Here is a 20,184-nt window from a genome sequence, read left to right as displayed (position 1 = left end):
TTTTCAGTCAAGGAAATAAACATTATTTACTGCTAGGTCATTCTTGAGAATAAGAGGCTGATCCAGGGTCAGAAACTGCAGCCATCTTTTCAGTAAAGATATATAAATATGATACTGCAAAATACACAAAAGTCTGCATGAGACAGTTATGGGTGTGCCTATTAGCCAAGAGACTGGGAAAAATAGAAACTATGTGCCTTTCTAACCATACCTTTTCCAATGGTCCTATAGTCATGTTGAGCAGTTACAGTGTATTTGTTGTATGTACTGAAAATATGTCAATATTTACAGGCATGAGTACCATACACTGCAATATGGGTAATTTGAAAATATCTGGGAAACTCCAAATACTCAGATTCCATACTTTGTACTTCTGCAAACATATGTGTTACTTAAAATATGAATTGGCCCAAGGTTCCCACAAATTTATAATCCAGTATTCTTACTTATCTAGTTAAAATGTTGTAACTGCAAATTAGAGAAAATATGTATATAGAGCTCTGTTAAAAAAAAAAAACAGCAGCTCATATCTAAGTGAACAAAAGCAACATAACACATTTTCTTCTAAGTGCAATGACAGGCAATTAACAAAAAGGGTCTCAGTTCATTCAAACCAGTTTCCTTCCATTCAACATTTCTAAGTGTTAACTTGCAAAGACCCCCTCTGGATGGTGGCAAAACTTAACACTTACACTTCTACAACTGTAAATAACAGGAAGCACTTAGCAGTTTAATCAGAAGAGAGGCCAGCAATTTGCAGAGGTAGCTATTATCTGCTCATACCTCAAATCTGTCTCAGAAACATAGGGATAGGTGTAACTCCAAGATGAGCCAAAGAACATCTCAAAACCAAGATGATACAAGATAAAGGAACCATGAAAAAATTATGAAAACTCATTAAGAGTGACAAGGAAAGTAACATCAAAATATATTTGAAAACGGAACTTCAGTGTGCTAATCCTGTTAAAAACACCATCTCTCTCTCAACTGCTGGAGCCTAATTGCTCCAAATAGAGCACCAGTTGTATCCAGAATAAAGGAATTTTTTTTGTTGTCTTCTGATCCATCACAGAATTATCCTTACTATTGTAAAAAAGGAGGTTTCAGAGGTTACTCCACCCTCTGCATTTGTTCTACAATGACCAGCAGAAAAGACTGCATTTTACAGTACTTATTTCATTTATCCACAAGAAAGTCCATTTGTCTGAGTCTCAATAGCCCTGCAGTCCATTATACACCTTCTGAACAGATGCTTGTTTCAGCAATTGATTGAGACCTGCAAAATAATAAAATCACTATCACAATACGACAATACACTTGGGACTGCTACTATATTAAGGGGAAAAAGAGTTATTATTCTCAATTCTCAACCAACATATCACTCAAAACAGTTCAGAGAGGAAACTTTCAATAATACTATAGGTAATCCTCAACATATCACAATTGAGCCCAAAATTTATGTTGTTAAGTGAGACATTTGTTAAGTTAATTTTGCCCCATTTTACGACCTTTCTTACCACTGTTGTTAAATGAATCATTGCAGTTGTTAAGTTAGTAACACAATTGTTAAATGAATCTGGCTTCCCCATTGATTCTGCTTGTCACAAGATCACAAAAGCTGATCACATGACCCCGGGACACTGCAACTGTCCTGAGTCAGTTGCCAAGCATCTGAATTTTGTTCATATGACCATGGGGATTCTGCAATGGTTGTAAGTGTGAAAATGGTCATAAGTTATTTTTTTCAGTATTATTGTAACCTCAAACAGTCACTAAATGAAATTGTAAGTCAGGTAGTCCCTGTATATATCCAATTATTTTCAAAAGGAGATAATCACATTGTTTTGACAAATAGTTAAAGCAGAATGAGAACCCAGGTGCCTTCCTGAAAAAGATCCCAACTAAGACAAGCCATTTCATTCTATAATGACAGTATTTCAAATTTACAATAATGTATGCATTCTTGGTTGCTCTTTATATCTTCTAAAATTTGAACTATAAGAGATCTGACACAGATCTCTTAATATGCTACAATGAACTGTTTTTAAAAGTATATGTTATGGGGCTGCATAATTTAATAAATAAATCTACTTTGTTTCAAAACAGTTATTTTTGTGGTTCTTAGCATCTTTAAACCAAAACTGTAAGGTTTTGGAATGAGTTTGGAATGAGTCTTCTACTGTTTTCATCTTATTAGCTTCTGACATGGAATACCATTTGTTCTTGATGAATTCATTAAAACCCGTTTTCTTGATGTCCGGTATTTCTATTTGACTACATTTAACCTTAAAATGTTTTTTTTATGCTAAGAACGACAAAGAGAGCCAGCATGTTCACTTCCCTACAATGTTCCTTCTGCTTCTACTTCATCAACTCAATCTTCTCAATTAGTTAGCATCAAAAACATAGTAAGACGATTACCCTAATTTTAGTGCTTTTTTCCATTCCTTAAATTAGAAAATTGTCAGTTAAGAGATGTCAGAAACTTTCCTCCGGGTTTCTTTACCAAAAGATGTAAGGGTAATTAAAGACCCCATTGCTGCTAGCTATTGAATTTAAAGGTAAAGGTATGTCCAGTTATCTCCATAGGGGGTGGTGCTCATCCCCATTTCTTAGCCAAGAGAGCCAGCATCGTCCAAAGACTTTTCTGTGGTCATGTGGCCAGCATAATTATATGCTGAGGCGCATGGAATGCTGTTACCTTCCTACTGAAGTAGTACCCAGTTGTCTACTTGCATTTACATGTTTTCAAACTGCTAGGTTGGCAGGAACTGGGGCAAGTAACAGGAGCTCACCCCGTTGTGTGCGCTCAAGTCTTGAAGTGGCTGTCAGCTTTCCAGCTGACATGCTCACTCATCATCTTAACTGCTGAGCCATTGCACCCTATTTAATTACATTTAGAGGGCAGCTTATATTTTATGCCTCCTTAAAAAATTGCAGTTTGCTTTAGGAAAGCATTATTCCTACCTTCTCTTTGTTTAGCAGGTGACAATTAACACCAGCAAAAGTACTGTTGTTTGGTTTCTTGATTTATTTTTTGATGAGGAGGCATGGATGCAACTCCTTCTGTCACTTTCTGTTATTTCTGCCTTTTTTGTACAGGTTGTAACCTGATTCCTACATTCCTATATTCTGAGCATTAATATGTTGACAACCAAGGTAATGAATTTAATAAGTCAATGTTCTTTCTGAGTTATCATTACGGTACTACTATACATACTTTCTCGCTGTTCTCCAGTCAATTGTTCTTTTGGAAATTCAATATCAAATGTAATGATGAGAGAGCCTTTGATGTTATTGTTATCAAAGTTTGGAAGACCTTCTCCCTTCTTCCACAGCTTGGCTCCAGGTTTTGTGATTTTATCCCGGGCAATATGGACCTAACCAAAAAACAAAAACAAAACACATTGACAATTTTCAATAGGATTAACATTTTTACATGAGAAGTATTTTACCAAAAAGAATCATAATGTCAATATTATATCTTAGTGCCAACATGTGTATTATGGATACAAAGGGATTCTTTGAAAATGTTTTCAGACAAAGGAATCTTCTACCTTACCTTATGTCCATCTAAATGAGCAATATCCATTTCAAATCCAATAAGAGCTTCCACAAGTGAGATAGTCACATTTGTATATAAATCATCTCCTCTTCTTTCAAAAACTGGATGCCTGTAGTCAACATATTAGAATATTAATATTTTTATTTCTTAATTCATCTGCCATGGCAAATTCATTCATTTTACAGCATGTTAAATTAAAAAAATATTATAATTTAAAAATACTGACAAATTGGAAATTATGTATTAATCTTCTGAAGAAATCCATTTAAATCATTTTGAAATTTGAGTGACTACAGTCATGCATAGTATTCTTGCATCATGATTAGAAGTAAATTAGCCTTTGTCCTAACACCATAGGGATATTAATTCTAATTTTACATACTAGCATTTAGATATGTATAAAATATCTCTGTATCTGTCATAATATGGCATAGAAAAAACTTTTAGATCTTCACAGCAACTCTTTGTGCATTTCCTCTGAAATCATCTTTAGATATTCAGTGCAGATATTTTTTCCAGAAACAACTTGACTCACCTAGTCTTTGGTAACAGTTGAGAAAGGTTTAGTCTGCTTCAGACCCCTACTGTTTCCTAGAAGTAAATGCTTTTAATGTTCTACTCCAGGAGTAGGCAACCTCGGCTCTTTTATGACTCGTGGACTTTAACTCCCAGAATTCCTGAGTCAGCTATGCTGGCTCAGGAATTCTGGGAGTTGAAGTCCACGAGTCATAAAAGAGCCGAGGTTGCCTATCCCTGCTCTATGCACTTCTTGCCTCAAAGGATTAATCTTACAGTTGGAGCATCTGCCCACCAAAGCCTTTACGAGTGCGTAGTATTTTTCAAGCAAAAATATGTAATTGCTAGTACCACTAAAGCAAGTGTGTTCATTGATAGCTAATGCAGAAAAAAAATTGGTAAATTATTTCATAAAGCAGAGAGACTTACTTAAGAACTTTTATTCGGAAGCGCAAATCACCTGGTTCTCCATCAACGTGAGGTTCTCCTGATGAAGTTTGAACAAGTGTTAGGTATGTTTAAATGTTTCAAAACTAAACCATCTCTTTCTAGTGATACCTTCGGTCAGGAGTAGGCAACCTTGGCTCTTTTTATGACTCGTGGACTTCAACTCCCAGAATTCCTGAGCCAGCCATGCCAAGTCCACAAGTCATAAAAGAGCCAAGGTTGCCTACCCCTGCCTTAGGTCAATGTTTCTTTAAGATTTCTATAATGACATGATCTACCAGGATAGGGACCTTTTCCTCAAACTCTGTCCTTATGACTTAATGAAATTCAATACATATAGTTAACTCAAAAAACATTGGTATACATTATTAAGGCAAAAGTCTAAAAATACAAGCTTAAAACTGGTTAGACTGAATGTGAAACCTTAGTAAATTACCTAGTTTAGTCTGCATAAAAATCTATGGTTAGCACATAGTTTTGTTATAATCATTATCCAATTTATGCAGATTATGAAGTATCTGGGAGCAAGAATAAATATAGGTAGTATTGCAGCAGGATAAAAAATTAAAGGATGATAATACTGACACACAGATTTTCTATTCCTAGTGTCATAGGAAAATTATTATGTAGACAGTGGCAAAAAAGCTTATAAAATAAAAAAAGAGAAAGAAAAAATGTCACGACATACAGAATATACATAATCTTCTGCACAAGATTATATATCTTCTGTATGTATTTAAGTTTTAGTAGTATTGTAGGAAATATTTTTTCAAAGGCACAAAATGTTCCAAGTATATTTAAAAAAGCAGAGTCCAAATTAGGCTCCAAATTTCCAGTCCCAATTTATTTTCATCAATTTGAAACAAACAGAACATTCACAGTTTTTCACACATTCTATAAATTACAACCTCCAATTAGATGTCAAAAGTTAAAGAATAAAAATTAAAAGATGTACCTTCCCCTATAAAGGGGTATTCCATCCCATCCCTAACACCAGGTTCTATCTCCACCTCTAATGTTCGTTCTTCATTTACAAGTCTGAGAAACAGGAAAATATCAGTTAAACAATAAATACATGAAAGAGGATATTTCCTTTTAACACTGTATTATCTTAAGTGTCTTCAATCAGACCATATTGTATTTATTTATTTTACAAATGTTACTTTAAGTCTATTCATGCTTACAGTTGTGGTTTTGCAACATGCAAAACCCTCATAGGTTTATATACCTCTTGCAGAATTTTTAAGATGTGGACTATTTTATAAGCAAACATGAATTTACTTACACATTTTTGTCATGTGATTTAAATTAAACAATTAGGCATCTAAGAACATCACAATCATAAAACAAACCATAGCAATAAAGGAACTAATAAAATGGTTCTGCTCAAAAATTCCCATACCGTTGGATATTTGGGCAGCCTGAAAGATGTGAATGGGGGCACGCTTGGACTTTCCAACATGACAATGATCTGCTTCCTAAAGCTATGTTGACCCTTTAGTGGCTGCAGTAGAACAAAGGGAAGGTTCTGGAGTGGCAATCACAATCTCCTGACCGCAACATCATTGAGCCTGTCTGAGATCTCAAACATACAGTTCATTCTAGACAACCAAAGAATGTACAGGACCTGCAGACTTTTTGCCAAAAGGATAGCTAGCTTTACTACATCAGAAAATAAAGGGGCTCATTCATAACTATCCTAAAAGACTGTTTAGGATGCTGATGCTAAAGGGAGCAATTAGGACTATTAGGATCACTGATGTTAAAAGGAGCAATATATAGTATTAAGAATATGCAAACCACCATTTTATTATTATTTTATTGCTATGGTTTAATGATTGTGTTATTGTGGGATGCCTAATAGTTTAATCTGAATCAAAAATTGTTTGATTACTTTTGTTTATTTACAAAATAATCCATAACTTACAAATTCTGCAAGGGTTATGTAAATTTATGAACACAACTATATTTACATAGCTACAGGGAACACTTCAAGCCCTGCCAAATATGTATGTTATACAATAGTGTTTCTTAACTGGTAATTTTAAGACATGTGGATCAACTACCATGATGACTGGGGAATTCTGGGAATTGAAGCGCAAGCATCTTAAAGTTGCGAAGATTGAGAAAGACTGTTATACGAGGGATGGCTATACACGAGTAAGAATTTGAAGGCCAAATGTAGAGACATTCACAAAGCACCTGTTGGAAACCTCTTAAAACAATGAAGCCTTCCTGGAATAGCATAGTGTCTACACTGTGGTACCCTCCTTGGTAAAAGATACATTTGATTTAAAGAACTGTCAGCAGGCGCTACCATGTATCCTCTAAAGCAGAAACCCCCAACTTTTTGGGCACCAGGGACCGGTTCCATGGAGGGAGGTCTTTCTGCGGATCGGAGGGTGCATGGTTTTGGGTGCTGCCTGCATCATGCAGATGGGGCTTTGCTTGTTTGTGTGGACTAGTTGCTGGCATGCTGCGGCCCGGTACTGGTCCATGGTCTGGGGGTTGGGGACACCTGCTCTAAAGCCCCTTTTTTCTTGTTTGAATTTGAAGCACTGCATTGCTACTTTTTTTTGGCAGAACAAATCTGCCAGAGATGTCATGACAGAGCAATTGTACGGGCTCCTTTCAGTCACCCTGAACATTTTCAGGAATAAGTTTCCTTCTCTTTTCAATCCATAAAAAAACCCAACACTCTATGCCATCTTGTGGCTTATACTCGTAATGTAATCATCCTCCCTCTCTGCTATTTTTAACAATTATGTATGATTGTCAATTACTCAAGCACCAAATGGCCATAGGGCCTCAAACTCACTTGACATTGGGACACTCATCACAGACAACTTCTTGTGTCATCTGGAAACGTCCTGGGCCTAACTGGGTTGTCCTCATCTCTTGCCGGCAATTGCATTTCCGTTTCCCTGGTGCCTGTCTTGCAACTGGCTTGTTTCTAATAACCTGCAAACAGGTAAAGAATAACGTTGTTGGATGCAAACTTTACAATATACAACTCTTTAGCCTTTTCAAATGAATAAAGAAGACAAACATCTCATTTATAATACATCTGCTATTTAGACTTTGCAATATAAATAATCTTAATATAAACAATCACAAATTATATCCTGGCTTTTCAGTTACCATTTAGTTGTGATTATTATTGATCTTTCCCTGATTTAAAATTATTAATAGCTAATTAACAAATAATTATTAATTAAATAAATGATTATTTAATAAATACCAATATAGAGGTTTATAATCTTAGCCCACAATAAATTAAGAATCCTCTGACCAGTTTCCTTTTTCAAAGTATTTCAATGGAGTTACTGATAAACCCCCCAGACCCTTCAAAAACGGAAAATGTGGAAGTAAAAGCGATAGGGGACCCTTCAAATCCTAGCTAAATTCCTACACTCCCGGTTGATAATCATAATGGTTATACTTAATTTTAAATAAAATTAATTTTTATTTATTTTATTTTTATGGTTCCACTCATTAGTTTTTGGAGAATGTCTGTCACCAAAGACAAAGTATGGCTCCTGCTCTGGGAAAAAAGTTACATGTTCCTGTTGCATATAAATAGGGCCATTGATTAATTTGAGTTGCTCTTCTACTGTTCTCTTTCACAAGCATTTAGTTCTGAAACAAACTGAAAGCAGTTACCTAACATTTACCATGCACTGAAATTCCACAGGCAATACATACTGTAGGTGGTTCCAAGAATACTTTTGGTGTTCCTTCATATTCATTCACTGAGAGAGAACTATTTCTAATAATGAAGCCTGAAAAACAGATTTCTATATAAGCAAAGGAGACCTATTAAGCAAACTGCCTAACTTACTTCCACAAAATTTCCTGAATACACTTCTTCCAATGTAACTTCTAGGTCCACAATAATGTCGCTTCCTCTTGGAATGTTCCTGTCTTGCTGACGAGGATTGCCTCCAAACATGAAACCAAAATCTCCAAAGAAACTGAAAAGACACGAATATTGATTCATTTAGCTTCCTTTCTATTAAACGTATAGGACAGCAGGTAAGAAATTACTAACTGAGGCAATTATAGGGAGTAAGGAAGTTGATGGAGATTTACTGAATTATAAGGAGGAGGAGGTACAACAGAATCAGACTTGCAAGAGTCTGTTATTATAGTCAATCTCAATAAAAGTAGTTTTAAACTTCCTGTGGAATTGAACTTTTGGTCTGATCTACCTAGTGGGGCTGACATCAATTTTGCAAGTCTCCTATGCTCTTTTATTAAGGTAGGGCAAAGACTTCACTTTTGTTACTGGAAATTGGCTACAATTCAGTTCAGTGAATTAGGGAGATGTCTGTCTCAGCCACTTTCAAACCTTATCTGGTTTTAATTCTGGATTTAAAATATGTTTTATTTCTAGTCTTGGCTACAGAGCTTGATATCTCCATCAAGATCATCTTCCTTAGACTCTACAGCAACTTGGGCAATTTTTAGCTAAGATGCAATTCTGTTTTGACAACCCTCTTACTTGATATTGCTGCTTAGAACTCTAGAGAAACTTCCATGGAATTACTAGCTAGCCATGGAGAAGTAAGCAGTACCAGAATACATTTATCTTTAATTGCAAAAAAATGGAATTGACTGCTATATTGGGCAAAACAGCCATCAGTTTCCTATAAAAAGTGATATTTTCTTTTTAGAGGAAATAGTATACGTAGTCCTTGACTTATGATCATAATGGAGCCTGCCCATCATGGTTGTAAGTCATGATGGTCATATAATTTGTGGATCGTGTGATTGATTCAATATTATGATCTTTTTTGTGATCGTTAAGCAAAATCATGGTCATTAAGCAAACACCATGGTCATTAAGCAAACCAATGTTCCATGGTTTTGTCAAAAACCAGAAGTGCTGGTTTTCAGCAAAACTGTCATAAAATGTGGTCATGTGATCATGGAATGCTGCAAATGCCACAAATGTGGCCATATTGCTAAGGTCAATCATGTGACTGGAGAAGGCTGTGACTGCCAAAACTTTAAATCCAGGTTGTAAGTAGCCCCGTAGTAGGTCTCTTATAGCTTCATAAGTTGAGGATTACTTGCAGAAAGAACATGATAGATAAAAGTGCCATACACTTCCTAATCAATACACTGACTGTGAACTTTAATATTCTACATTGCCAGACCTATAATTTGTATGAAATAAACTGATCACTATGCCTTCACATAAATCCGCTGACTATGCAATTCAAGTATGTGTACTTAGTGATGAGGGTTTTCCAAATGTGAAATCGTAATTGAGCATTCACATTCAGATTTAAGGCAGAGTTAATTCAACTAAAAAAATAGCATGGGATGTGATTATGTTATTCTCTCTGTTGCAAGATAACAATTGCTGGTGAGGGTTCATCCATGGCTTAGTGTTAACTGAAAAGGCAGACCTGGCATGTATTAATGAAACCTGATGTGTTCTCAGAAATGTGCGCAGGACACTCTGGGTTTTAAACAACACGCAGGACAGCAAATGAGAGTGCTGCGGGTCAGAGCTATAACCAGCAGCCATGTTTTCTGTCTTGCAAAGTGTGAATGCCTGTATGTTAGGCCACAGTTCCTGCTTATGACATAGCTTCTAAATCCATGGAGTAATCAGTGTTGGGAATATAATGTTTAATTCAGAATAGAGGAATAATGATCTCTTCTCAGATAGTCTTGATCTTTGGAAAATCCTGGCAAAACCTGAAATGATATAATTTCCACTCCAAACACATGTAGAACCTCCAGAGGTTTGCATAGAGTCACCATTATAGATTCAGAATTTAATTGTTACAAACAACTTTTTAACTCATTAACTGATATGGATGTTATTGTTCAGTTGGCATTTACTAATAGCAACTCTCATTGTTGTCCTTCATGTTGTTTCAAACTAGTTTTAGATGCTTCATTGCAATTTTGCTCTTGCGGAACAAAACATAATAGTAAAATGGCTGAAATTAATTAATAAAGATGCCATTGTACTATACTGTAAGAGAACACTTTATCTTGCAAAAAAAGTGTGAAGGGGCAAAGCAAACTTACTGTGAAAAAATATCTCCATGAGAACTTTGATGTCCCTCTTTCAACCCTTCTTCTCCGTAGGCATCATACTGCTTTCGTTTTTCCTCATCTGACAATACCTGTAGGAGACATAAATTTTATGCATATATTAACGTAGGTTTAAGGTATTTCTAAACAGGACAATGGACAAAACTACATTTTGCCTTCATACTATACAGATCTGATCAATTTTGTGGTGGTCTGATATTTTCCAGAAATAAATATTTTAAACTGAAAACAGTTTGTGTGCATCCCTCACCTATGTATCACATCCATAATTCTCCAAATGGCTTCTGATTCAGAAAAATATCTCCTGGAAAATGTCAGAATACACCTAAATGACCAAATCATCATGTGACTCATAGGCTTTAAAAAAAAACTACAATCCAATGCCACCAAATATTGCTGCCACCAGGAACGATACGTTGCCTTGATTTTCACAGCCACTTCTCCTGCAAAAGGCACACTGTTAAGTGCCTCCAAGCCTCAGGGACATTGCCAACTCCATCTGCCATTATGTTGCTAGCCACTGAAGAACTGATCAGTTTTCTAGTTACTCCTTTGTGTAAATTCTTTCTTACCAAATTATAACATGTAATTGCTTATGATATGCTGCAGCTTGTTCAGGTTTGTTAATCCATTTTGTTGTAAGACATTTTACAGGACTGATTATACAAGAGCAACTAATAACTACTTACTATCAAAATATTTTGATTCTATTTCTCAAGGAAAAAGATTTAGAAGAAACTGACAGAAATGAGGAAGAAGAATGAAGGACAATAGCTTCATCTGTTTATTTTCTTTTCTGTTAAATGTTAGCTATTCACTTTTCCATCCTGTTGTGTGTATAAGGAAACTACATACAGGCAGAGCAAATACTATTATTAAAGCATATTCTCATGCGTAAGTTTGGACCAGCATTTCCAAATACAATGCAAGAATCTGTCACATCCTTTAAAGTAACTAAAGGAAAAAAAGAGAGCTCCATGATCTTCTAAATTTGACAAATTAAGAAGAAACCTCTGCTTGTTCCCCACAATATGTAGCCATTTACATATGTATGATCTTTAGCTTGCCATTAATCAAGTTCGTGAAAATATTCTTTAGCACCCGCATATTAAATACCAATGCAACATTTTAGCACATAGTTTTATACTTTTAAACATCACTTAATAGAGCAGCATGAACATCCATTGTTGACATATTCGATCTGCTACAATTGAAAGCTGAATAGAAATAAAAATCCTCTATTGCTTATTCACAAAGAAATAATACTTTCCATAAATCATTTTCAAATACTCAATTAAATCAGCCTAAAGAAAATGAAGGTAAGTTTTCAAGAACAAAAGTCTCATTAATATCACAAACACATTGATATTTTCCAATCAGTATCCATCCTATTACAATTTCATTGAAGAGAACCAGGAAGCACAGGATGCACATGTTGCCCACAGACTTCTTCTAAATACAGTTACCTCATAGGCAGCCCCAAGATCCTGAAATTTTTCCTGTGCGCGGGGATCATCTGGGTTTCTGTCTGGATGAAGCTGAAGAGCTAGTTTTCGGTAGGCCTTTTTAATATCTTTAACCGATGCACTGCGAGGAACCCCCAAAATCTTATAGAAATCTCTCCTGAAAAACAACGAAAATTATTGTCTCTTTATGATCCTCAAAATAAAAAATAAGGGGAGAAAAACAATTTATGTTCTTCTTTGCCATAAGCTGATAATAATAAGAATAGCAATGCACAGAGAAAGTTCTACAAGCTTTGCATTCTAAGGATCGTAGCATATGCTTTCTTTCAAAACACCAGAACTGCCAAAATGGGATGTCTTTGGCGGAGCATCTCTTTAGTGATCCTGTGATATTTAAGATTCTTAAATATATTTACTATTCAGTTATCATGGTTAGGATTACATAGCAAATACAGGTAGCTTTCATGTGGTCATTCCTGGATCTAAAGACAATCACTTATGCCCTAGTCCAGTGATGGTGAACATTTTAGAGACTGAGTGCCCAAACCGCAACCCAGAACCCACTTATTTATTGCAAAATGCCAGGATTGCATCAACATTGTGGTGTCCTCGGGGGGCAGGGGGCATGGCCCACTGGGTGGGCATGGCTGGGGTGGTCGTAGCCACCTAAATGTTGCTTGTGGGGGGGACACCTATGGGGGCTGGGCAAGCTTGGGGGAGATCCAGAGGGTGTCTGGCGGGTGGGGCAGGAGGCTCGTCCTGCGGGGTGAGGCAGGGGGCAGGGCGGAGGTACCATTGCCGCGGGGCAAGGCGAGGCAGGGGCTGGGGCGGCTGCTGCCTGACACCATCGGCCCCCGCACACAGAAGCCAGCGAGCACATGGGGGCCAACGGTGTCCGTCAGCAGCCCCAGCCCCTGACCGGCACACTCTGGGGCTCCGCAGCCCGCTGCCAATACCAGGCCAGCTCTCCAGCAGCAGGCAGAGTAGGGGAGGGGGGCACGTGATGCAGACGGCTGGACACGCTTACCCGTCCCATCTGTTTATGGTTGCGGTTGGAGAGCAGGTTGCTGCTGGTCATCTCGGCCCCCTCGCAGATCCTGCCCTTGGCCCGCGCACGGAGCATGTTCCCCTCGCTCGCCCAACCTGTGCGAGCTGGTGGCGGTGCACGTGCCCACAGAGAGGGCTCTGAGTGCCACCTCTGGCACGCGGGCCATAGGTTCGTCACCACTGCCCTAGTCATTGGATTACTGCAATGAACTCTACCTAGGGCTTCCTTTGAAGAGCATTTAAAACTACAGCTATTCCAGAACATGCAGCATTCAATATCCTTTTGTATGTTTATGACATATGTGACTTACATTGGTTGCTGGCAAACTTCTGGTTATCACTTATGAAGCCCTTCATGGTATAAGATTATTTGAGAACCACCTATCTCCAATGATTTCTGCCTGATGGCTTAGATTAGTCAGTTAATGTGCTCCCGGTCCCTTCAACCAAATAATGCCATCTATTAGAATTCAGAAAGTATGTTTCTCTCTGCTGCAGTGTCTGCTCTCTGGAATGATAGATCCCAAGGATCTATGTATCTCCCACAGTAATAATGTTTCAGCAGTATTTAAAAACCATGACTGTACTCCCATCACTTGGGATAGGGTATTTGTGAATCCTGTTGGTGAAGATTTTTTTGGAAAGGGGTGGGTTTATGAGATATGGTGGTCCAGACATTTCAGATTTTTTTCTCTATTGTTAATCTGTTTTTAAACTGTAAGCACCCAAAACTGTTTTGGAATTGGATTGTCTCCAAATCTAACAGACAAAGAAAAAAACTGTAATCTTAACACAAGTAGAAATCTCTAGGCTGGGGAAGCCTGGCATAAGATTAAAAATGTCAGAGAAAATTCCACCCTTTATTTGTTCATTTAAACTGCACATGCCCTTGAATTCATTGGCAGAAACAGGAATAAAACTCTTGAGTACATAAAATTGCACTCTATATGCTGAGTGTAAGAAATATCTTGGCTTTTAATAAAAGAAGCTTACATTTTTTTTAAATGAGAGGCTTATATTTAAAAAAATGCAATAAAATAAAATGAAAAAGAGTACTGACATTTAAAAAACAAATATAATTGAAGTTATTTCATGACTTAAATTATATGCCTGTTGCTATAATATTATATCAAAAGTAGGTGACCGCCCAAGCTTTTGTTAGGAAACATTCCATAATTGGAACACTACTGAGAAAGTCAATAACCAAGAAGAGTAGCAGATTTAACCAACTGATTTCAGTACAGTACAGGTAGTCCTCAACTTATGACCACAATTGAGCCCAGAATTTATGTTGCTAAGTGAGAAATTTGTTAGGTGAGTTTTGTCCCATTTTACGACTTTTCTTACCACATTTAACACTGCAGTTGTTAAATTAGTAACATGGTTACTAAGTGAATCTGGTTTTCCCATTGACTGTGCTTGTCAGAATGTCACAACAGATGGTCATGTGATCCTGGGGGCACTGCCACTGGCATAAATATGAACCAGTTGTCAAGCATCCAAATGTAAATCATGTGACCATGCAGATGCTGCAATGGTCATAAGTGTGAAAAACAGTCATACGTAACTGTTTTCAGTGCTGTTGTAACTTTGTACGGTCGCTAAACGAACTGTTGCAAACCGAGGACTACCTGTATACAGACAGGTAAAAGTGGAAGCAGGGATATAGATTCCAGCCACTGAAAAGAAGCAACAGGTCTAAAAGAGGGCTTCGTGGCTAAGGCGGGGATTTGAAACCCGAGTGGCTAACACGATCCTAACACATCGTGTTCACTACGACTCATCTCTCTTCCCTTCCCCCGCGCTTTAAAACACAGGATACACATTTCATCTGCCTATGAGGGCACAGGAAATCCAACCGTTTCCTGGCCACCCGCAAAGGGAGATTTATTTATTGTTTATTTATTGAATTTATATACCGCCCTATCTCCCTTACGGGACTCATGAAGAAGGATGATGGCAGTAACCACCTACAATTTATTTATTGTTTATTTATTGAATTTATATACCGCCCTATCTCCCTTACGGGACTCATGAAGAAGGAAATGGCAGTAACCACCTACAACTCTCGATAGGAAGCAATGGCCAGGAAGCAGCGGAACAGGGAGCAGTCCGCACACCGGGGAAGAGGAAGACAAGGCGCTCCCATCGTGCGGAGACTGGCGAGAGCGAGCGGGGGGGGGGGCAGAGCGCAGCAGGTTCAGCGGGCCTTTCGGAACACCGAAAGGGGAAGAGAGGGCAGAGGGGGCTCCACCCTCTGCCGCGGGGCCACCTGCAAATCTTAGCACCGAAACGGGCTTTCCTTCCGGCCGCCTTTTCCTCCCTGCACTCACCCGGCGATGACGTCCCCAAGCAGGCACAGCAGTAGTAGAAGGAGGCCACCGAGGGAGCGGGGGGACATGGCGGGGGTCTAGTCGAAGAAGCTCCCAGCCCCTACCTGCCTCACGCACCGGTAACCGTAGGCATGAAAGAGAACCCCCCGGTACAGAGAAGCGGCCAATCGGAGCTCAGCATAGCAGGCACCCCGTCATTTGCCGCTGGCCAATCACAATTGCACACTTCACCCGCGACCCGGTTAGGTTTGGCCAATTAAACTTTGTAACGTCAACAAATTAGGACGCAGAAAAGAGCGTAATGGTCTCCGTCGTGGCGAGAAGCATTGTGATGACGTCACGCGTAGGTACGTTTCGAAGAGGACATTATCCATCCTTTTAGTTCCGTACATTTTTAAAGCAGTTTTAAGTCCGGGCTTCCTTTTTGGTGTCTCATGCTGAGCTGGTAGCAAACAGATTTTTTTTTCCTCCTATCATTTTCAAAATCAACGAACTCCATTTTTTTAAAAGAAATAACGCAGTTACATGAACGGCAATTCTGACAATTCATAAAATCTACTTTCTAAATGCTTAACTATATTATGCTTTTCCCCATCCCTCTTTTCTTCATCGGTTCTCTGAGATCAGAATCCTTTGGCACATTAAATGATAACGCATTTTGCTGGGACCAGCGAATATACTTTAGGAAAAACATAAAATGCGGTTCTCTGCAAATATATTTATACCAGAATAATATTTGCCTCATCAGGAGGCAGCACCTTTCTGACTTTCTGGGACTGGAAACTAATCAGGTTGATCTGATTAATATTGGAGGAATATCTCTATCAATTTATCTTTCTCGGAATGTCTATAGACTTGGGACTGTCTGCTTCAGCTGCAAATTTCTGCAAAAACGAGGTTTTTGGCTGAGATTTAATGGACACCTGGATGTTTAAACCTTGTCTAGAGTAGGAAGTCAAAAGCGTCCCGGAAGATGACACTGACAAATCACTTCAGGATCTATTAGGGGAGATTTTTAATGACATGTATACATTGAAAGAATAAAAAGTGAAGTCAAACTATTATGAAATACTTAAACACGATAGGTAATTAAATGTAACACTATAAAACAGGGTGGCTGTTCACATATAACTAATGATACAGCGCCATAGATTAATTAGGAGAAGCAAGTGGAGGCAAGTTTTCTGATCCGCCCGGTCTGCAGATGTCGCTGTTGCGAATTCTTAGTTTTTCAACTGTCATTCCTATTCTTGCCAATGCAGTAGAGATACGGGGATAGCGATTGGTGACTAGCCCAGCGATTCTACAATACGATAGAACGTCTTTCGAAGCCTTCCCCAGGGAGTGTTTTTATTGGTGACTGAGTCAGACGTTGTGCGCAGGCGCGGAAAGAGTTGACCGTGAGCGTTCGAAAGCGACTTCGCCGCTGGCATCCGAGAAGCGCCTGCGAGGAGAGGCGGGTGAGTTCTTCTTTCTCCGCCTGGAGGGTGGTGTCGATCTCCTTTTTCATCACCCCCATCTCTCCCGCTTCATAGTGAATGCTGTGAGCGCTTGTTTAATAATGTATCAGAAGTGCAGCTTCAGTCTTTCCTTTTTCTTGCAAAAAGCATCCCCGCCAACACTGCCTAACAATTTTAAGGCATGTGGACTTCAACTCCCAGAATTCCACAGCCAGCATTGCTGGCTGTGGAATTCTGGGAGTTGAAGTCCACATGCCTTAAAATGGTCAAGGTTGAGAAACACTGGAAGAAGAAGGTTCGCATCTTTCATGGTATCTTAACACTTCTTTTCCTAAGGCTTCTAAGCAGATGCGGAAATAAATGTGCTGTTCTATATCGCCTGCTCTATTGTTCTTTGTTGCATATAGGATTAGTTTTTATTGTTCATATTCTAAAAAGGAATGGGAGAATAAATACGTTACAGACATGTCTCCTATACAAGGAAACCCACAAGAGGCCAAATAGAGTCCTCAAAGAGTTCCAGATTAGTTTACATTCCATTCTCCATCATGACCCCCATTTTAAGGACTCTGTATCCCCTGTGCACATCTGAATCTCCTGAACCAAGAAACAAAAAATGCATCAGTTCTGCCTCAGTGCACTTAATTTTAACAGCAGTTAGCTTACTGGTTATATGAATATATAAATATATGTGAACTGTGTACAGATAATACAGATGTAATAAAATTTTACCAGACATAAATTTTAGTGCAGTAAACAGTACAGTAGTTTAAAGATTCAGCACAGAAATGAAATAGAAGGAATAAATTTCCATTTGCCCATAAAATAGAGCAACAATAATGCAAGGCAAATTTGAAGAAAGTTTAGAAGGAAGCATACCTTCAATCACACCTGCCTTTATAGGAGCTATTTAATTGGAGACAGAGACAGTTCACAATGCTATGGAAAGTGCAGATAGAACAAACCTGTAGCAGAAGGCAATTAGCAGCAAGTAACAGAATCAGAATGGAGGGACTAAATGGAGGAACTAGTCACTAGGCTTTTGAGTAACAAAACAGTGGAGTACAAAACCTCAATAAATAACTGCATCGATAGCTGATAGAGGCAATTGAGAATGCCTTTATTAGACAGTAGATTAATGTTCAATAAAAAGATATTTTAATTTTCTTATTATTAGTTTATAAGACAAACTTGAACAAAAAACTTAAAATTAAAAAGAAAAACAATCTCAAAGAATATATTTGAGAACAAAGATATACATACACACAAATGCAACTCTTGAGAAAACCCCCCAAACATTTCAAATACCCGCATTTAATTTTTCTTTAAAAAATCACGTGTATATAGAAAACATATATTATTGCTTATAAGACCAATAAATGTTGACTGGATTAAACTGAATTTATTATTTACTGTAGAGTTTTTAGAGCTGTTGAGCTGTTAGAGTTTTTAAAAGATAGTTTCCCATACTTTTAAATACCACTGATGTAGTTTACTTTCCAAGTTTTTACAGTCATAAAAATTAGCATTTAACAATTACATCTAAATTAATTTGTTAACTTAGACTAATTTATATGCATTAGGAAAATACTGTATAGTCGTAAATTACTACAGGATTCATTACAAAATATTACTGGGTGATTTTCCCAATTTCTTTAAAAATTTATGACCTGACTACCTGGCATTGACAGCAAAGATGGTATCCAATTATTTTTGCTCTACATCACCATTGCAGAATAGTTGCAGTGTCTATAGGATTACTCTGGCAGGATGTAATATAATACATAGATTTTTTTAATATTTATTTTGGGCTCAGTTATGATTGTAAGTCAAGGACTATCTATATAACATTGACGAAATTCCCTTATTAAACTTGGTTGATCTGACATCAAGTTGGTACTTGTGTCCATTGCTTTTGTAAGATAAATTCAGGAACCACAAGATTACAGTCTACCATTAAATCTCTAGTTACTTTATTTCATGCTTAACTTGTGAATGATCAAAGAATAGTAGGAGAGACTGATTTGGCATCAGACATAATTTATATCCTGTTCAGATTTTTTATGATTTTTAAATCTGAATTTGAAATAGCTATTTCTTACTTTCAAGAGGAAATGATATTATGCTTACTCAGTTTATATTCAATGAGCATTCTGTGACTTTTTACAGGAAAGTTACATTTGTTATGCATTGGCACCTTTCATTCTTCTTTGCATTCTCTATAGTACAGAAGCTACAGAACATTGTTTTTTTTTAAGGCTAAGCTTTTTGGAATAATGTGTAAATAAAATTCCTTTATTTGAAATCATAACTAGGCAGTTGAATTAATAAGCACATTGAAGTAAAAACAGGTTGTTTCATAAATAAGTTGTTTTAAATGTTTTCAGCAGTTTCTGTAAGAACTGTAATAATGCCAAAATGATAAGATCATGGATGATTTCATCACATAGTTTCCTCATTTCTTCCCTTTGCATCCCCCCAACCCCAAGATGCTCATGATTGCTACTGTCTTCTTAAACTATGATAATGAAAATGCCAAATCTTACATTTTGTTTAAATTTTATGTGTAAGATTTTAATTTTTTAAAATTGATGATATCCTATATAATGATGACTGCGTTAATATGAGCCCACAAACTTTCTGTTGCACTGATTGAAATGTATTTAATTCAAACTGCAGTTGAGATATGTCTACTGAAAAGCTTCAGAAATACTAATGTTATCTACAAACATTTTAATTATTTGATTTTCTATTTTTACATTAAGATTTTGGATATTCCTGCTTTTGTTCTTCTTGGTTTGTCCTTCAAAAATGAGATCAAGCAAAGTGGGAGAAAAAGTAAAAGGCTAAAGCATTAGTGATGTTCCTTTGAAGCTCTTTTAATAAGAAATAAAGCAATCCACAAATGTTTTCTTTGTAAGAGCAGACTAGAGGTGAGTATATTGCTTTACCTAGTGGCAGTTTACAAGAGATGCAACATATTCAAACCAACAGTTAGGGTGTTTTTTATTTTATTTTATTTTTTCAATAAATATTTTATTAATTTTCTAGTTTTACAATCAAATACTTAATAGACAACGTGTTGTCTGGGTCCATTAGTAATTCAGTGGTATATATTAACTTCTTCAATCTAGATCCAATATTACACCATCAAATGTTTCCTCTCTTCTGGTAGTACCTGTTTTCCCACACTAGGCAAATACAATTCTTATTGTTATTAATAAATATACAATTGAATATCAAAATCTTCGTTACATTTTTTTCCCAAATTT

General features: G+C 37.2%; 2 protein-coding genes across 2 annotated transcripts in view; one reads left to right on the top strand and one right to left on the bottom strand.

Annotated features, from left to right (window-relative positions):
- Window positions 1–15,632, bottom strand: DNAJB11 (DnaJ heat shock protein family (Hsp40) member B11). The gene is made up of 10 exons (XM_015814133.1): window positions 15,453–15,632; window positions 12,073–12,229; window positions 10,580–10,677; window positions 8,370–8,502; window positions 7,347–7,489; window positions 5,484–5,566; window positions 4,511–4,568; window positions 3,563–3,674; window positions 3,221–3,380; window positions 1–1,276 (listed from the first exon to the last, which is right to left on the bottom strand). The coding sequence occupies exons 1-10, from the start codon at window positions 15,518–15,520 to the stop codon at window positions 1,212–1,214; spliced, it is 1,077 nt and encodes a 358-aa protein (XP_015669619.1). The 5' UTR covers window positions 15,521–15,632; the 3' UTR covers window positions 1–1,211.
- A 1,254-nt stretch (window positions 15,633–16,886) lies between these two features.
- Window positions 16,887–20,184, top strand: part of TBCCD1 (TBCC domain containing 1) — a 14,459-nt gene continuing 11,161 nt past the window's right edge. Inside the window, exons 1-2 of the mRNA XM_015814132.1 lie at window positions 16,887–16,912; window positions 19,678–19,845. The gene's annotated coding sequence lies outside the window, so the exon portion shown is untranslated. The remainder of the gene's footprint in view (window positions 16,913–19,677; window positions 19,846–20,184) is intronic.

Source organism: Protobothrops mucrosquamatus, unplaced genomic scaffold (genome assembly GCF_001527695.2).
Source record: "Protobothrops mucrosquamatus isolate PMUCROS unplaced genomic scaffold, P.Mucros_1.0 scaffold225, whole genome shotgun sequence".
In the NCBI taxonomy this organism is placed as follows: domain Eukaryota; kingdom Metazoa; phylum Chordata; class Lepidosauria; order Squamata; family Viperidae; genus Protobothrops; species Protobothrops mucrosquamatus.
This window is presented reverse-complemented; position numbering and strand designations above follow the sequence as displayed.

What these genes read in the sequence shown, in the direction of transcription:
- DNAJB11 (XM_015814133.1), bottom strand. Translation starts at nt 15,520, where the DNA reads ATGTCCCCCCGCTCCCTCGGTGGCCTCCTTCTACTACTGCTGTGCCTG. An exon ending in ATCTTGGGGCTGCCTATGAG is followed by an intron (nt 10,678 to 12,072) that starts GTAACTGTATTT and finishes TGTCTCCTACAG; the next exon opens with GTATTGTCAGATGAGGAAAA. An exon ending in CTCATTTAGATGGACATAAG is followed by an intron (nt 3,381 to 3,562) that starts GTAAGGTAGAAG and finishes TTTTTTGGTTAG; the next exon opens with GTCCATATTGCCCGGGATAA.